Source organism: Lepidochelys kempii, chromosome 2 (genome assembly GCF_965140265.1).
Source record: "Lepidochelys kempii isolate rLepKem1 chromosome 2, rLepKem1.hap2, whole genome shotgun sequence".
NCBI lineage: Eukaryota > Metazoa > Chordata > Testudines > Cheloniidae > Lepidochelys > Lepidochelys kempii.
Genome location: NC_133257.1, coordinates 184,726,744 through 184,745,248, shown reverse-complemented (window position 1 = coordinate 184,745,248; position 18,505 = coordinate 184,726,744). Strand labels below are relative to the sequence as shown.

General features: G+C 43.1%; 1 protein-coding gene across 1 annotated transcript in view; it reads left to right on the top strand.

The window, feature by feature from the left end:
- The window catches only part of STAC (SH3 and cysteine rich domain), a 106,132-nt gene that overhangs the window by 70,005 nt on the left and 17,622 nt on the right, over positions 1 to 18,505 (top strand). The window contains exons 5-7 of the mRNA XM_073329503.1: positions 1,680 to 1,795; positions 9,704 to 9,785; positions 13,602 to 13,666. Coding sequence (XP_073185604.1) covers positions 1,680 to 1,795; positions 9,704 to 9,785; positions 13,602 to 13,666 — 263 coding nt within the window. The remainder of the gene's footprint in view (positions 1 to 1,679; positions 1,796 to 9,703; positions 9,786 to 13,601; positions 13,667 to 18,505) is intronic.

The window sequence follows — 18,505 nt, the reverse complement described above, 5'->3', positions numbered from 1 at the left end:
TACAACACTCCTCTTAATACATCCAAGAATGATATTTGCCTTTTTCTCATGCATCACGTAGTTGGCTCATATTCCATTTGTGATCCACTATAACCCCTCCAGATCCTTTACTCCAGTTATTCCCAATTTTGTAGTTGTGCATTTGCTTTTTCCTTCCTAAGTGTAGTACTTTGCATTTGTATTTATTGACTTTTATCTTGTTGATTTCAGATCAGTTCTCCAATTTATCAAGGTCCTTTTGAATTATCATTCTGTCACCCAAAATACTTGCAATCCCTCCCAGCTTGATGTCCTCTGCAAATTTTATAAGCATAGTTGCCACTCCATTGCCCATTAATGAAAATACTAAATAGTACCAGAGCCAGGACTGACCTCTATGGGATCCCATTAGATACACCCTGTTAGTTTGACAGCGAACCACTGATAATGACTCCTTGAGCATGGGCTGTCAACAAGTTGTGCACCCACCTTATAGTAAATTCATCTAGACTGCATTTCCCTAGTTTGCTCATGAGACTGTCATGTGGCACTGTGTCACAAGCCTTACTAAAATTAAGTTATATCACGTCTACTGCTTTCCCCTTTATCCACTAGGCCAGTAACCCTGTCAAAGAAGTAAATTCGGTTGGTTTTGCATGATTTATTCCTGACAGATTCATCTTAGCTATTCCTTATCATCCTATTATCCTCTGGGTACTTACCAACTGATTATTTAATCATTTGTTCTAGTACCTTTCCCAAATATTGAAGTTAGGCTGACTGGTCTATAATTCACCAGGTCCTCTTTATTCCCCTTTTAAAGTATTTAGCATGTTTGCCCTTCTCCAGTCACCTGGAACCAGTTGATTCTCCATGAGTTTGTGAAGATAATTGGTAATGGTTCCGAGATTGCTTCAGCTAGGTCCTTAAATAGCCACAAAGACACAAAGTAGAGCTAAGCTCTTATGCGAAGATCCAGTTCCATTCATGAACAGCTAATGACTTTTGTCCTTTTACCATATATTATAAATATCTTCCATTCAAAACAAAGGCCAGAATTTGCTGGATGTTGAGATAAGGCCCATCTCTCTCTTGCAAAGGAAGTAAGAGCCAGTCGTAGAGTGTGTGTGTGTGTGGGAGGGATCAAGAAAGCAGAGAAAAGGAATCTACGAGTGAGATGGATGGCCTAAGGGTATGTCTACACCGCAATAGGCGATGCAACTGCAGCGCACATTGGCATACTCATGCTGGCTTGCTAAAAATAGCAGGGAAATTGCATCGGTACAGGCAGTGGCACAGGCTAACTGCCCAAATACAGGCCCACCTGGGACCCCAGATATGAATTGGAGCAGCTAGTCCAGGCCACCACGCCTATACTGTTACTTATAGCAAGCTGGCTCAATCAAAGCTAATATGGAGATGCCTACACGTGCCATCCCAATTGCAGTGTAGACTTATCCTAAGTGGGAGAAGGGAGAGGCTGTGGGACAGTGGGAATGGGTGTAGATCATGTAGTTTCTCACAAATGAGGTGATTTTAGTTGCAATGGGAGAGGATTAGGGGCGGCTCAGTCAATAGGAAGGTTGGGAGCAAGGAATGAGTGGAATGACGGATGGGCAGTTAAGTCTCTAAGTGAAGGAGACATAATGATGGGTACTTTCTTTCACGTGTTTATCTCTGTTTTGCCTCTTCTGTTGCAGCTTGTGGCAACAAAGTCGACCCCGTGTATGAAACCCTCCGATTTGGAACCTCCTTAGCACAGAAGACCAAGAGGGGCAGCTCTGGAAGTGGATCTGATTCACCCAAACGGAACTCTGTAATTCTTCTGTTTTATCTTCCCTTTTCCTTTTGCAGGATCACAGCACATCCATACACAATAGTTGTGTTAGTTTCCATCAGAAAGTCCAAATTTCAGGCTATTAAAAAAAATACATTCCAGACTAGAAAAGGGCCTATAAATTCTTTTTTGTAAACCCAGTTTGTGAACATCTTGTAACTAACCCTTAAAAAGAAGGAAAAATAGACGTTGAACAGGTGAGCATTCCTGTTTCACTTTGATCTGAAAATGCTGAAATTCAACAAACCACGTAGGCTAGAATCATTTGGGAGGGAGAGGAGGGGAAGTAAAAACCTAAAATAAGCAAAACTGTTTAAATTTGAAAAGTGACTTGCATGGGCACAGCACCGGCTTTAAAAAAGCCATTGGTATCTTGCAACTAGCTATGACTAGCAGGCAATGTATAGTCACACTGTTCTAGGGGCAGAACAGGTACTGAATTCTGCCTCCACCCACTCTTTGCCCATGTGCAGAGGAGAGGGAGTAGCTGCCCAATGGCACTGGGATCCCTGATCTGGGTAGACCGTGCAGGTGATTAAGGTAGCACCTTACATCCCCTCATTTTCATTCCTGAGCATGTCGGCCAGTCCATGACTGAAGCAGCAGAAGGCTGTTTTTTCAGGGGTCCTGAATGCCCACAACTCTAACTGAATTCAGTGGAAATTGCAGGTGATTGGCATCTCTGAAATTCAGGACCTAGATAGTAGTAGTAGTCTAGGAATAGTTGGCTGCAGGACTTAAATTCTCAGAGACTATTTCCCAGAGCTCCCCGCACCTCCCCCCAACAATTTGGGGCTCCAGGCTTCAGCTGCAGGGCATTAGCCCCATAGGGAGGCGCTTGGGCTCAGGGCTTTAGCCCTTTGGGGAGGTGCCAAGGCTCCCACAGGTTTAAAAATATTTACTGGAGCTCTGCTCCCGAGGGCTCCAGCTGAATTTAAGCCCTGGCTGATCACATGGTGCTAGCTTGGGTCCTTATTTCATTAAAGATGGCTGGAAACAATACATTACATGGGCCTGGGGGAGAGGCATAGGCGGGGGAGTGATTCTCCATCATGAATGAGAAGGGAGGTGGTCAACAGACAATCTCTCTGTTACAGTGTTGTCTGCACTTGAAAAGGGAACTTCTGCCTTAGAGTGAAATTCATCACTGCAAGAAAGTGCCTATAGGACTCAGGCCCCAATTCAGCTCAGCACTTAAACACTTGCTTAATGTTAAACTGGTGCTTCAATCCATCCCTGTTCAGCACAGCACTTAAGCCATTATTTCATTGGGACCTAAACAGGTGCTTAATTGCTGTGTTGAATCAGGGCCTTAAATGGTACAGATGGCCTTTTAAACAGACATTAATTTAACTCAGAAAGGCAAGCACAGAGAAATTGAAACCAGAGACTTACAATTCCTAAGTAAAAGCTGCACAGGAGTTAGTAAAGGACATGCCCCTCATCCAGTGTTTTCTCTTTTAAAAGAAACTTAGTAATTTTCCGCCTTTTTTTAATTCCAAAACCAGTTCTAAAACCTTTCACGGTTTGTGATTACAGCTCTTTCTTTGGCTTATTTAATTTATACTGGAACAGGAGTTCTACAAATGTAATTATTACCTGTTAAATCAATAAAGCATTATGTTAAATTATGAATGATTACTCAGGTGTAGAAAACACAGATGCATTATCAGCTTGCCCTGGACTTTTGATCATAACAAGATGGGGAGTGGGTGTAAAGTACAGAATGCCCTTTTGTCATGGGCTATTCTCCCAGGGAGTCAGATTGTGACTAAATGTAGCACACGTCAGTGGTTAGATAATATAGAAAAGCATAAGACAGAGAGACAGACATGGGAAACCCTAACTTCTCACAGTTAAATTCTGAGTCAGCAATGGGTAAGCAGTTACAGAAACTTAACTTCTTCACTGTTGGTCCTTCCATCCCACATCCCTGAGCTGTTGTTTCATTACAATCACAGTGGAGGTTGTGAATGATGTGCCTGGTTTGCCCAATGTGCCAGCTGTGATTATGCTACAGTGAAGTGGGTAATAGATGCAAAGCAGGAAGGAATACAGCTTTTATGACCTTATTGAGACCAATGTCACAATAACATCTAGAATCTGCATGTCCCTCTAGGTGATTTTGGCCTGGTTTCTTGAATGACCATAAATGGAAGGTAGGCATATGCTCCAAACTGAGCACCTATCACTTCACTGCTTCCCTCAAAATGTAATCCTCTAGCGCATATTTATATGGGGAAATTGTTTGAGGTAATGTAAACTTGGCACCAGTCTTCCTTCAGGGTTTGATGGATCAATTCTTTCGGAGTGAGGCTTTGTATTTCAAAGTGAGAGTATTTGTCCTATAGGGCCTGATCCAAAACTCATTGATGTCAGTGGAAAGACACACACTAACTTCAGTGGGCTCTGGATCAAGCCCATAATGCAGAGATTGTTATGGCACTGACACAATATTCAGCAAAACATTTCATTATAGCAGGATATTCTCACCTCAGGTGCAACACTGTCAGTGTATGGAGCCAAAGGCTTTTTAATCATTACAGAGATGCAGGAGTCTGGTGTTGAATGCGCCAAAATGAAGGGTTACATTTGCTGAAGGTTAAGTCTTGAAGCTAGTTGGTGGGAAATCCAGGGATCCAGCCTTTGCAAACTGTTGAAAAATAACTGTGATCTGGGATTTCTTTCAACGATGTCTGTTTTCCACCTAAGAGCTAGGAAGTCCATGTTCAGCCTGTGACATTCCCCATAGTTTGCCCCACTTTACACAGTATTCTTATCACTTAACATTTATATTGCGATAGAGCCTAAAGGCCTCAACCAGGTTGGGACCCCATTGTGTAAGGCACAGTAAAAATATATAATAACTGACAGCTCCTGCCCAGAAATGCTTACAGTTTAAAAGACAAGCCATAAGAGGTGGATGGGACAAACAGGAGGGCAGGGTGTTGGCAAGGGAGACAAGATAAAATGATTTTCAGTCCCGCCAGCTCCCTGTTAACTCCCATAGCTAAGGATGTGTTCCTGAGTTGGGGACTGACAGAGCAAAGTAGCTCTAAACAACAGTTCAGGAAAAGAAGTGACGAAAATACTGTGTCCAACTGAAAGTGCTGAGAAATTTAGCAAAGCCAAATGGAATTAATCACGTTGTGATTTGACTCAGACATTATGGCTAACCCAGCCTTATATGTTTTGTTATACAGCTGCCATTAAAAAGGCACTATAAAAGTCAATTAATTCATTATCTGGTTTATTTTATTTGGTATGTTTGTAAAGTCCAAATAACTTTTATTCCAGGCACATGTTTTAATGCTGTTGGGTTGGTTGGTCGGTTGGTTTTTTGCTCTAACAGATCAGTGCCAACAGCCTTACATTTATAAGCAACCCTGCAATAACAATTAATGTGTGTATAAAGGTGGAATATATTTACAGGAAAACAAATTTCATTTTTCATCTTTCAAGCATTTAAACCTTTAACATTTTCATTCACGACCTTGGCACAAAAAGTGGGAGTGTGCTAATAAAATTTGTGAATTGCAAAAGTTGGGAGGTATTGCCAATAATGAGAAGGAACAGAATATCATACAAAAAGAGATGGATGACCTTGAAAACTGGAGTAATAGAAATGGGTTGAAATTTAATAGTGTAAAGTGCAAGGTCATGAACTTAAGGACTAACAAGAATTTGTGGCAGGTTTCAGAGTAGTAGCCAGGTTTCAGAGTAGTGTTAGTCTGTATCTGCAAAAAGAACAGGAGTACTTGTGGCATATTAGAGACTAACAAATTTATTAGAGCATAAGCTTTTCATAGAATCATAGAATCTCAGGGTTGGAAGGGACCCCTGAAGGTCATCTAGTCCAACCCCCTGCTCGAAGCAGGACCAATTCCCAGTTAAATCATCCCAGCCAGGGCTTTCTCAAGCCTGACCTTAAAAACCTCTAAGGAAGGAGATTCTACCACCTCCCTAGGTAACGCATTCCAGTGTTTCACCACCCTCTTAGTGAAAAAGTTTTTCCTAATATCCAATCTAAACCTCCCCCACTGCAACTTGAGACCATTACTCCTCGTTCTGTCATCTGCTACCATTGAGAACAGTCTAGAGCCATCCTCTTTGGAACCCCCTTTCAGGTAGTTGAAAGCAGCTATCAAATCCCCCCTCATTCTTCTCTTCTGCAGGCTAAACAATCCCAGCTCCCTCAGCCTCTCCTCATAACTCATGTGTTCTAGACCCCTAATCATTTTTGTTGCCCTTCGCTGGACTCTCTCCAATTTATCCACATCCTTCTTGTAGTGTGGGGCCCAAAACTGGACACAGTACTCCAGATGAGGCCTCACCAATGTCGAATAGAGGGGAACGATCACGTCCCTCGATCTGCTCGCTATGCCCCTACTTATACATCCTAAAATACCATTGGCCTTCTTGGCAACAAGGGCACACTGCTGACTCAGTGTGCCCTTGTTGCCTGCAGCCCACTTCAAGGCCTACTGCCTTGTTGCTACAGCCCACTTCATCGGATGCATAGAATGGAACATATAGTAAGAAGAGATATATAGATACAGAGAAGGTGGAAGTTGCCATACAAACTGTAAGAGGCTAATTAGTTAAGATGAGCTATATCAGCAGGAGAAAAAATCTTCTGTTGTGATAATCAAGATGGCCCATTTAGACAGTTGACAAGAAGGGGTGAGGAGACTTAACATGGGGAAATAGATTCAATATGTGTAATGACCCAGCCACTCTCAGTCTCTATTCAAACCCAAGTTAATGGTATCTAATTTGCATATTAATTCAAGCTCAACAGTTTCTCGTTGGAGTCTGTTTTTGAATTTTTTCTGTTGAAAAATTGCCACCCTTAAATCTTTTACTAAGTGGCCAGAGAAGTTGAAGTGTTCTCCTACTGGTTTTTGAATGTTATGATTCCTGATGTCAGATTTGTGTCCATTTATTCTTTTATGTAGAGACTGTCCGGATTGGCCAATGTACATGGCAGAGGGGCATTGCTGGCACATGATGGCATATATCATATTTGTAGATGTGTAGGTGAACGAGCCCCTGATGACGTGGCTAATGTGATTAGGTCCTCTGATGGTGCCACTTGAATAAATATGTGGACAGAGTTGGCATCAGGTTTTGTTGCAAGGATAGGTTCCTGGATTAGTTTTTTTGTTGTGTGGTGTGTGGTTGCTGGAGAGTATTTGCTTCAGGTTGGGGAGCTGTCTGTAAGCGAGGACTGGTCTGTCTCCCAAGATCTGTGAGAGTGAGGGATCATTTTTCAGGATAGGTTGTAGATCCTTGATGATGCGTTGGAGAGGTTTTAGTTGGGGGCTAAAGGTGCCAGCTAGTGGTGTTCTGTTATGTTCTTTGTTGGGCCTGTCCTGCAGTAGGTGACTTCTGGGTACTCTTCTAGCTCTGTCAATCTGTTTTTCACTTCAGCAGGTGGATACTGTAGTTGTAAGAATGCTTGATAGAGATCGTGTAGGTGTTTGTCTCTGTCTGAGGGATTGGAGCAAATGCGGTTGTATCTTAGAGCGTGGCTGTAGACAATGGATTGTGTGGTGTGTCCTGGATGGAAACTGGAGGCATGTAGGTAAGTATAGAATTTGTGCTATAAACTGGGGATGTAACAGTTGGAAGTGACAGAGGAGGAGAAAGCTCTGGGTGTATTGGTTGATCACAGGATGACTATGAGCTGCCAAGGTGAAAAAGGCTAATGAAATCTTAGGATGTATCAGGCAAGGTATTTCTGGTAGAGACAGGGAAGTGTTATTGCCATTATACAAGGCACTGATGAGACCTCATCTGCAATACTATGTGCAATTGTGGTCTCCCATGTTTAAGAAAGATTTATTCAAACTGGAACAAGTGCAGAAAAGGGCTACTAGGATGATCAAAGGAATGGAAAAACCTACCTTATGAAAGGAGACTCAAGGAGCTTGACTTGTTTAGCCTAACCAAACAAAGACTGAGGGGAGATACAATTGCTCTCTATAAATAGATCAGAGGGATAAATACCAGGGTGGGAAAGGAGTTATTTGTTGTGGGCCAATGTTGACACAAGAACAAATGGCTATAAACTGACCATCAACAAGTTTAGACTTGAAATTAGTTGAAGGTTTCTAACCATCAGAGGAGTGAAGTTCTGGAACAGCCTCCCTAGGGGAGCAGTGGAGGCAAAAAAACCTAGTAGTCTTCAAGACTGAGCTTGATAGGTTTTATGGAGAGGGTGGCATGATGAGACTGCCTACAATGGAATGTGGCCCATGTGCGATTGCTGTAGCAAGTAGCCCCAGCAGCTAGAGACCGGACACTCAATGAGGAGGGCTCTCAGTTACTATAGCTAATTCTTTTCCAGGTGTCTGGCTGGTGGGTCTTGCCCACATGCTCAGGGTCTAACTGATTGCCATATTTGGAAGGAATTTTTCCCCTGGTCAGATTGGCAAAGACCTTCGGTGCTTGTTGCCTTCTTCTATAGCCTGGGGCCCGGGTCACCTGCTGGTTTGAACTAGAGTAAATGTTGGATTCTCTGTAACTTGAAGTCTTTAAATCATTATTTGAGATCTTCAGTAACTCAGCCAGAGATTATGGTTCTACTACAGATGGGGGTGAGAGATTCTGTGGCCTGCAATGTGCAGGAGGTCAGACTAGATGATCACAACGGTACCTTCTGCCCTTAAAGTCTATGAGCGAGCAGCTTTGCTATAAACATGTGACAGAAAACAAGATTTAGAAAATTGTTGAAGAAAGCCACATCATTGATGGTGAGCTTTAAAGCTAGCTGGAGCACATTTTTTGTCTTTTCTTCTTGTGTCCCAAGCGTAGGCTTGCAAAGCAGTTAGTTTACTTGTGTGTAAAGTATAATTACACCGTATCATGAAGAAATTAAATGGTAGGATGAAATCCTCAAAAGCACTTTAAAAAGATGTTATCAAGAAATAAACAAACCTTAGGAATATACAAAAGGAAATAGGTTTTCAGACTAGAAAATGCATCAGAAAACTCCTGAGTTTATAGAGATGTTTTAAAAATAATCCCCAAAGTAGATGAGCATGTTGAACTCAGAATCTGAAGGTTCAGAGGGTCAGATTCTGATGACTTTATCTAGAGTAGCTCCTTACTCCAATGTAGCTACCCATGCAGAAAGGTGCTACTCAACACAAGTAATGATATTGGACTCTGGCCCTTAGACTATATACTTTTGAAGCCTGGCACTGGATTGTCCTCTATGTTTGTACAACACCTAGTACCATGGGGGCACTAATCCTGATTGGAGCCTCTAGGCACTACTGCAGTACAACCAATACATAAAATAAGTGTAACAAAGGTATTTAGCTTTCAATTTTTTAATTATACCAGCGAAGAAATTAGGTGCAGTGATTATGTGACTAATTTCAGTAGGTCTTTCACGCTCCTGAGCTTTCTTCCATAGCAAATTGGAGAAATTAAGGTCAGACTTCCTCTTAAGGATATGTTTCTAAACTGTTTCTAAAACCTTAATAAATGAATTATATATGTTTTAATAAATGGTTAATGAATTGTTATAGTGTTATGAAGTGTAACTGCAAATAAAGATTTACAAGCACCAAAAAATAGCTACTCTGTACAGATACCAACCTTTTTTTATTAACTCCTAAACCCCAACTTCTTCTGCTGTCCAGAAATCTGTTGTATACTAGAATTGGCATTCATTTGGGTTTCCTGCTGCTTCCCATTAAGAATTTGAACTGCCCCGTTGGATATCATGTTATCAGCAAATCTCTTCATGTTGACTCCCTCCACTCTCAAAACACCAAGCTGCTGCTTTCACTTAATGCTCCTGTGTGATTTTATTTCACCTCATTATCCACTTTCTTCCTTATTTTGTCCCATTCATCCTCTCTTTCCTCATAGACTTCAGACCTGGCAGAAGTTCCTGAGGAAGCAGATGGTTCAGGAAGCATGTTTGATATAAACAGGAAACGCAGCAACAGTGGTGAGTTCTGGAACCATCTAGTATTTTCAGATGCACAAAAATATTCTTCTAAATGACTGGTGTAATTATTCCACTACCTTGGCCCACACAAGTGGAATCCATGAGGGATGAATTTGGCCCAGTGTGGACCTTTCTTATGTCCTTAAGGGAGTTTATTCGTTTATTGAGTTAAGGAAGAGTTTTGGCCAAGGGGTTGGGAACAGGAGTCTGGGAAGGTCTCTTTACCAGTGTTGCATATTTACTTGGCTCCTAATGGCCTGTGGGGACTGATTTTCCATACCCACTATGACCAGATTTAGGTGACAGTGGACAGGCACTCAGCACATCTGGGTTCAGTCCATGCCTCTGGTACAGACTTCCTGTATGTTTTGTGAGACTTTAGGCTGGTCATTTAATGTCTGTTCTCCTCAATTCCCCACCTGTAAAATGGGGATGATGATACTTCCTCTCCTCCCACCCTTTTGTCTGTCTCGTCTACTTAGACTATTAGCTCATCAGGGCAGAGAGAGTCTGTTACATGTGTTCCATACCAGGCCCAGCACAATGGGTCTTGATCTCAGATGTGGCCTTTTGGTGCTACTGTAGTACAAATCATAAATAACACTAATAGTCCAAATGCTTTGTCCTCTTTTTGAATCTGAATGTAATGTTCTTGTACTGTTGTAACTGTTATGAGGTAACTCCATCACTGGCAGCCCAGTGATGAAGACTTCCGTGCGTGCAGTGACGGAGTCTTAGCCAGGAGCTTGGAACACTGAGTTGCGAAATTGCAGTGTCCATTGGGCTCCAGTTCAGTCCTGGCAATAGAAAGATTGTGTGTAGAAAGAACTTCGGGGCACCCAGTAACCCTATAAGCCAGGAGTGGAGGAGTTGTTGCACCGAGGCTCACCGATACCACCAAGAAGAATTAGTATTCCCAAACTTCAGGCAGGGGCAGACTGGCTGAATCCGAGGGAAACACAAGCACAGCGAATGGACCTCTCTTCTTTGAACCCCAACATCCACCTCCTCCACAGTGCAGATCCCCCATTGGTTTTGGCATATGGCTAGTAAGTTTTACAGTGGTCAGGTGTCAAATGTAGTTGTCCTTTCCCACCCCCACCTCCCATTTTACCTCCTTCCCAGACTTCTCCCTGCTCCTCATTCCGACCCTTTCATTTCACATCTCTGGTTTCAGTCCTTTTCCTCCCTCTCAGCATGTGGCCCACCCATCAGTGGCACCCACCTCCTCCTGATGGGTGGGTTACATGCTGAGGGGGGATTTTCCACCTCACTTGAGCACTTGGAACTGTAACTCAACCTGGCCAGTTGGAAAGAATCCATTCTACCTGAGTTTCATTTTTCCCCAAAGGTTTTCAGATTGCTTTTTTTTCATCACTTACCTCCTTTTTTTTTTTTTTTTTTGGAGCCTGTAAGAAACTTTTCTATGGGATCTGCATGACTTAGAGGCCTCAAGAAACTTGCTCAAATAGATCAGTTTAAAGAACTCAGCATGTGCCAAACCTCCAAATAACTTCCTCAGCACATTAATGATTCCTTTGATCGGCATCAACTTTCTTTTTCGATCCATCCTTCAGAGGCCTAGTGTATAAATTATGCAGCAATTGCTCCAAATATTTCCTCTTGGTGGATTTTAATAAACTGTCTGTGTTTTTTGTGCTAATGATGGAAATGCCAAGACCCTTTTCATGCTGTCAGAGTTCTCACATGGTTTTCCTACGGCTGCAAGGGCAAACAGATGGATTTCTGGTTTGTGTAGAGATGAACCCCATAGTTGCTATGACCTTTACTTTTACATGTCTCCCAGTAATATTCAAAGAGCATGAGTTAAACAGAGATTAAAAGTTTAATGAACTCATTTAAAAATATTCTTGGGGTGTTATTCACCATTGCATTGCTCCCGCTTTACAAGGGATAATAACTTCAGTGATTCTAAATGATGTTACTACACCATAAAGCTAGAGTAACACAGCAATGAATCAGGCCCCATGTGTTTTATTTTTCCCAGCCTTCCTCAAGGAATGTTTTAGAAAAATGCAGATTTGTGTCAGTTTATGCAATAGGGTTTATGCAATAGGGAAACAGCAAGAGGAACACACTATGGAGAAGTCTAGGAGACACAGCAAACATGGGCTGGTTTATTCATTTCTATAGATTCATTGCAATAATTTCAAGGGGAAATTAATTCTCTACAGTGCTAAAGCATAACAATATCAAGTGTGCTTAGTTTACAAATAAAAAGATGGATTTTCTAACCGCCAACTCTGTAAACTCACCCTGGTCTCCACCAGTCAATTGGGCTAATTACTTTGCTTGCATTATTACCAGTAATAAAAGTTCTGCAAGCCAAATTATTCTGTAAAAGACATCTGTGCAGTCCCATTGCCATCAGTGAGTGTGTGTAGATGTACCTGATTCAGGTATAGGAAACAATCTCCAGGAAGGAGCACACTTAGTGTTCAGTTCTGTCAATGCACCGGAAATAGAACCATGCTCACGCACTCAGCTGATTCTGCATTGCTGACCAGAGTAAAAAATAGTAGTAAGATTTTATTTTTCTGAATGGAGAAATCAGAAATTACCCTGAATACACAGAGGTAGCCAATCTGATGAACAAAAAAGTTATATTTAGTCAGTCGACTTTTCAGGTCAGAAATGCACTCTAAAATTTTGTAAAGCTTTTTCACATTATGAATGATGTAAGTCTAGATAGATATTACCTCACTCATCCTTTCTGTTATTGGACCAACTTCTGTTGGTGACAGAGACAAGCTTTTGAACTTACACAGAGCTCTTCTCCAGAACTGAAGAGCTCTGTGTGAACTCAAAAGCTTGTCTCTCTCACCAACAGAAGTTGGCCCAAAAACAGATATTACCTTACTGACCTTTTCTTGCTATGTCACTGGGGAGGCAGAGAGAGATTCAGCAGGAGTGCACTGGCTTCTTGGCTTTTATTATTCTGAAAGTATGAAACTAAATCACAGAGAAGGGAGACAACAATACATAGAACAATCACTGGCTTGGACTGCTTTTGGAGACTTCTGTCATGTATTTCTTATTTTTCTAACAACAAATGTAATCCAATACTGGGACTAAACTCTTAGAAAAGTGACTTAGGCCCAGAACAGTTGATGGGTTCCATCTACTAAAATCATGGATGGGCTTTGTCCAAAAGTAGGGGACACCATTCTCTAAAAATTAGGAAACTGTTCTTAGAGAGTGAAGAAGGAACATAGTCAGTGTAATAAAGCAATTGATGTTAGCAGGGAAGGCACCTGAAGCATGTTATAAATCAGCTAATGAAATAATTACAGTAGATTAAGCTAAATTCTGATACCCTTATTAACCCTGAGTGGGACCTTTCAGCTTGAGTAGACCCATTGATTTCAGTGGAGTTACCCACAAAGTGAGGTGTTACACAGTGTGAGTAAGGCTGCCAGAATCTCATTGGCCTGGGAATCAAGAGACCTGGGCTCGATTCCCAACTCCGCCTCTGACCTGCTGCATGACCTTGGGCAATTCTCCTGTATCCCTTCCCACCTTTTATTTTGTCTGTTCTGATTGTTAATTCTTCAAGCAGGGACTATCTTGTGCTACTTCTTTGTACAGTGCTTAGCACAATGGGGCCCCTGACTTGGTTGCGGCATATAAGTGCTACTGCAATACAAAATGACTGATTAATAAAAGAAGGACATTACTGAGAGTGGTAGTGAAAATTAGAAAGGGAGGATTAGGGGAGAGAGATATAAGGTGGGCCTCGGGAGGTGAATTGCCTTCACCTCTCCCTAAAATGTCATGTGTTTTGTTTTATTTCAGTGTTTACCTACTCAGAAAATGGAACAGAAGACTTTGGAGAAGAATCAAAAAGGATAAACTCCCTGGTATGGGCCAAGATTTAGTGAGGGTATAGTGAAAATGTTAATTGATTTAAGGGGCTTGTTTTTACAGAAACACGCTTGGGTGAGTATTATAAATTGGCCTGGTCAACACAAGCATCATGACAGGTGAGCCAGAGCAATGTGAATGTGATTACAATGGAGCAGTCTAACAGCTGTGACAGCATAAAAATGGTGCTGCACAATCCAGAGTCTGACATCATTTGAAAAGGATCTTGGTCTTTTTGCAGTTTCTTTTGGCCAAATTGTCCTTGGCCCTTGTGTGAGGGCATATATGGAGAGAAGGAATGCAAGGAGTGGTCTCCCTCACTGAGCACACTGGGCAAACCTTCCTGAGGTGGGAAAGTGCCCAGTCCTTCCTTGAGCTCTGGCTTTCATGGTTATGTACCACCTTACTCAGCACTGTGCATGATCAGCACAGGCTAGCTCTTTATATCCGTCGTATAAAAAAGGTGACTTTAACAGAGGGCTAGATGTTGGCGGGGAAGGAGGCTGGAGAGGAGACACGGAAAATTACAGTTGGGCCATAGGAGCAATAACAAGGAAATCAGTGGAGGAATCTGCTCAACATTTTAGATGTCTCTACATAAATGCAAGGAGTGTGGGGAATAAACAGAAAGAACTGAAAGTATTAGTCCATAAGCTAAATTATGGCTTAAGAAAGGACAGGCAGGATAAAAAGGAAGGAAGTGTTGCATTATACATCAAGAATATATACACCTATTCTATAGTCCAGGAGGAGGTAAGAGGCAGACCAGCTGAAAATGGTCTGATCAAAAGGGTAAAAAAAAAAATAGGGGTGACATCATGGTAGGAGTCCATTATAGACCACCAAATCAGGACAAGGAGGTGGATGAAGCATTTCAAGAACAAATAACAGAAATATCCAAAACAAAAGACCTGGTAGTAATGGGAGGACTTTACCCAGACATCTGTTAGAAAAATAAACTGGCAAAACACAAATTTTCCAATAAGTGCTTGGATTGCATTGGAGACATCTTTTTATTTCAGAAAGTAGAGGAAGGAACCAGGAGGACAGCCATTTTAGATTTGATTCTGAGCAACAGAGAGGAATTGGTAGTGAATCTTGGGCAATTTGAAGTGGGCAATTTGGGTGAAAGTAACCATGAAATTATAGATTTCACAATTCTAAAGAAAAGAAGGAATGGGAACAGCAGAATAAGGGCAATGGACTTCAAATAAGAAGATATTAACAAACTCAGAGAATGGAGAGATTCTCTTCTCATAGGACCTTATCTAAGGGGGAAAGGAGTTCAGGAGGGCTGACAGATTCTCAAGAAGACAGTATTAAAGAGAACTGTAAACTATCCTGATGCAAGGGAAAGATAAGAGGAATAATAAGAGACCAATATGACTCCATCAGGAGCTCTTCAATGACCTGAAAATCAAAAAGGAATGCTACAAAAAGTGGAAACATGGACAAATTGCTAAGGAGGAGTATAAAAGAACAGCACATGTATATAGGGACAAAATCAGAGAGACTAATGTCTACACTACGAAATTAGGTCAAATTTATAGAAGTCGATTTTTTTAGGAAGCGATTTTATACGGTCGATTCCACTAAGTGCGTTAAGTTGGCAGAGTGTGTCCACAGTACCGAGGCTAGCGTCGACTTTCAGAGCATTGCACTGTGGGTAGCTGTCAAGGTTCCTCCCCCACTCTGAACGCTAGGGTACAGATGTGGGGACCTGCATGAAAACCTCCTAAGCTTATCTTTACCAGCTTAGGTCAAAACTTCCCCAAGGTACAAAATATTCCACCCTTTGTCCTTGGATTGGCCGCTATCAAACAAATACTGGTTACTGGGGAAGAGCTGTTTGGAAACGTCTTTCCCCCCAAATACTTCCCAAAACCTTGCACCCCACTTCCTGGACAAGGTTTGGTAAAAAGCCTCACCAATTTGCATAGGTGACCACAGACCCAAACCCTTGGATCTGAGAACAATGAAAAAGCATTCAGTTTTCTTACAAGAAGACTTTTAATAGAAATGGGAGTAAATAGAAGTAAAGAAATCCCCTCTGTAAAATCAGGATGGTAGATACCTTACAGGGTAATTAGATTCAAAACATAGAGAACCCCTCTAGGCAAAAACTTAAGGTACAAAAAGATACACAGACAGAAATAGTTATTCTATTCAGCACAATTCTTTTCTCAGCCATTTAAAGAAATCATAATCTAACATGTACCTAGCTAGATTACTTACTAAAAGTTCTAAGACTCCATTCCTGGTCTATCCTCGGCAGAAACAGCATATAGACAGACAGAGACCCTTTGTTTCTCTCCCTCCTCCCAGCTTTTGAAAGTATCTTGTCTCCTCATTGGTCATTTTGGTCAGGTGCCAGCGAGGTTACCTTTAGCTTCTTAACCCTTTACAGGTGAGAGGAGCTTTCCCCTGGCAGGAGGGATTTCAAAGAGGTTTACCCTTCCCTTTATATTTATGACAGTAGCTATCCCACAGTTCCCGCAGTCTCCGCCACCCATTGGAATCCTGGATTGAGCTCCCAATGCCTGATAGGGTAAAAACATTGTCGTCGGTGGTTTTGGGTACATGTTGTCAGTCGCCCCTCCCTCTGTGAGAGCAACAGCAGACAATCATTTCACGCCTTTTTTCCGCGCAGACACCATACCATGGCAAGCATGCAGCCCGCTCAGCTCAGCCGCCGCTGTTGTGTCCTGGGTGCTGCTGGCAGCGGACGGTGCAGTAAGGCTGCAAACCATCGTCATCGAATGACGGAACGCAACCGCTTCTGCTGCCACTCTGCTCTCCTGCAGACGCCATAGCACAGCAAGCATGGAGACCGCTCAGATCACCGTGGCAGTTATGAGCACTGTAAACACCTCGCGCATTATCCTGCAGCATGTGCAGGACCAGAACCTGCAAAAGCAGGTGAGGAGGCGACGGCAGCGCGGTGACGAGAGTGATGAGGACCTGGACACAGACTTCTCTCGAAGCACGGGCCCTGGTAATTTGGACATCATGGTGATAATGGGGCAGGTTCATGCTGTTGAATGCCGATTCTGGGCCCGGGAAACAAGCACAGATAGTGTTGCAGGTCTGGGATGATTCCCAGTGGCTGCGAAACTTTTGCAGGCGTAAGAGCACTTTCATGGAACTTTGTGACTTGCTTTCCCCTGCCCTGAAGCACAAGAATACCAAGATAAGAGTAGTCCTCACAGCACAGCCCTCACAAGCGAATGGCGATAGCCCTCTGGAATCTTGCAACGCCAGACACCTACCGGTCAGTCAGGAATCAATTTGGAGTGGGCAAATCTACTGTGGGGGCTGCTGTGATCCAAGTAACCAGTGCAATCACTGACCTGCTGCTATCAAGGGTAATGACTCTAGGAAATGTGCAGGTCATAGTGGATGGCTTTGGTGCAATGGGATTCCCTAACTGTGGTGGGGCGATAGACGGAACACATATCCCTATCTTGGGACCGGAGCACCAAGGCAGCCAGTATATAAACTGCAAGGGGTACTTTTCAATGGTGCTGCAAGCACTGGTGGATCACAAGACATGTTTCACCAACATCAACGTGGGATGGCTGGGAAAGGTACATGACGCTTGCATCTTCAGGAACTCTGGTCTGTCTGAATGGCTGCAGCAATGGGCTTACTTTCCAGACCAGAAAATAACCGTTGGGGATGTTGAAATGCCTACAGTTATCCTTGGGGACCCAGCCTACCCCTTAATGCCATAGCTCATGAAGCCATACACAGACACCCTGGACGGTAGTCAGGAGCTGTTCAACTATAGGCTGAGCAAGTGCAGAATGGTGGTAGAATGTGCATTTGGATGTTTAAAAGCACGCTGGTGCAGTTTACTGACTCAGTTAGACCTCAGCAAAACCAATATTCCCATTGTTATTACTGCTTGCTGTGTGCTCCACAATATCTGTGAGAGAAAAGGGAAGACATTTATGGCGGGGTGGGAGGTTGAGGCAAATCGCCTGGCCGCTGATTACGCGCAGCCCAACACCAGGGTGGTTAGAAGAGCACAGCAGGGTGGGCTGCGCATCAGAGAAGCTTTGAAAACCAGTTTCATGACTGGCCAGGTTACAGTGTGACAGTTCTGTTTGTTTCTCCTTGATGAAAACCCACCCCCTTGGTTCACTCTGCTTCCCTGTAAGCCAGCCGCCCTCCCCTCCCCCCTTCGATCACCACTTGCAGAGGCAATAAAGTCATTGTTGTTTCAAATTCATGCATTCTTTATTAATTCGTCACACAAATAGGGGGATAACTGCCACGGTAGCCCAGGAGGGGTGGAGGAGGAGGGAAGTACTAGGTGGGTTGGGGGAGGAGGGAAGGACAAGGCCACACTGCACTTCAAAACTTATTGAATGCCAGTCTTCTGTTGCTTGGGCAGTCCTCTGGAGTGGAGTGGTTGGGTGCCCGGAGGGCCCCCCCAACCTGCATTCTTGGGCATCTGGGTGTGGAGGCTATGGAACTTGGGGAGGAGGACGGTTGGTTACACAGGGGCTGCAGCGGCAGTCAGTGCTCCTGCTGCCTTTCCTGTACCTCAACCATACGCCGGAGCATATCAGTTTGATCCTCCAGTAGCCTCAGCATTGCTTCCTGCCTCCTCTCATCACACTGCCACCACCGCTCCTCTTGCTCCAGCCATCTATCCTCACACGTGTCTCTCCTGTCCTCGCGTTCATTTTATGCTTTCCTGGACTCTGACATTGTCTGCCTCCTCACATTCTGCTGGGCTGTTTCAGTGTGGGAGGACTGCATGCGCTCAGAGAACATTTCATTGCGATTGCATTTTTTTCTCCACCTTATCTGCACTAGCCTCTGGG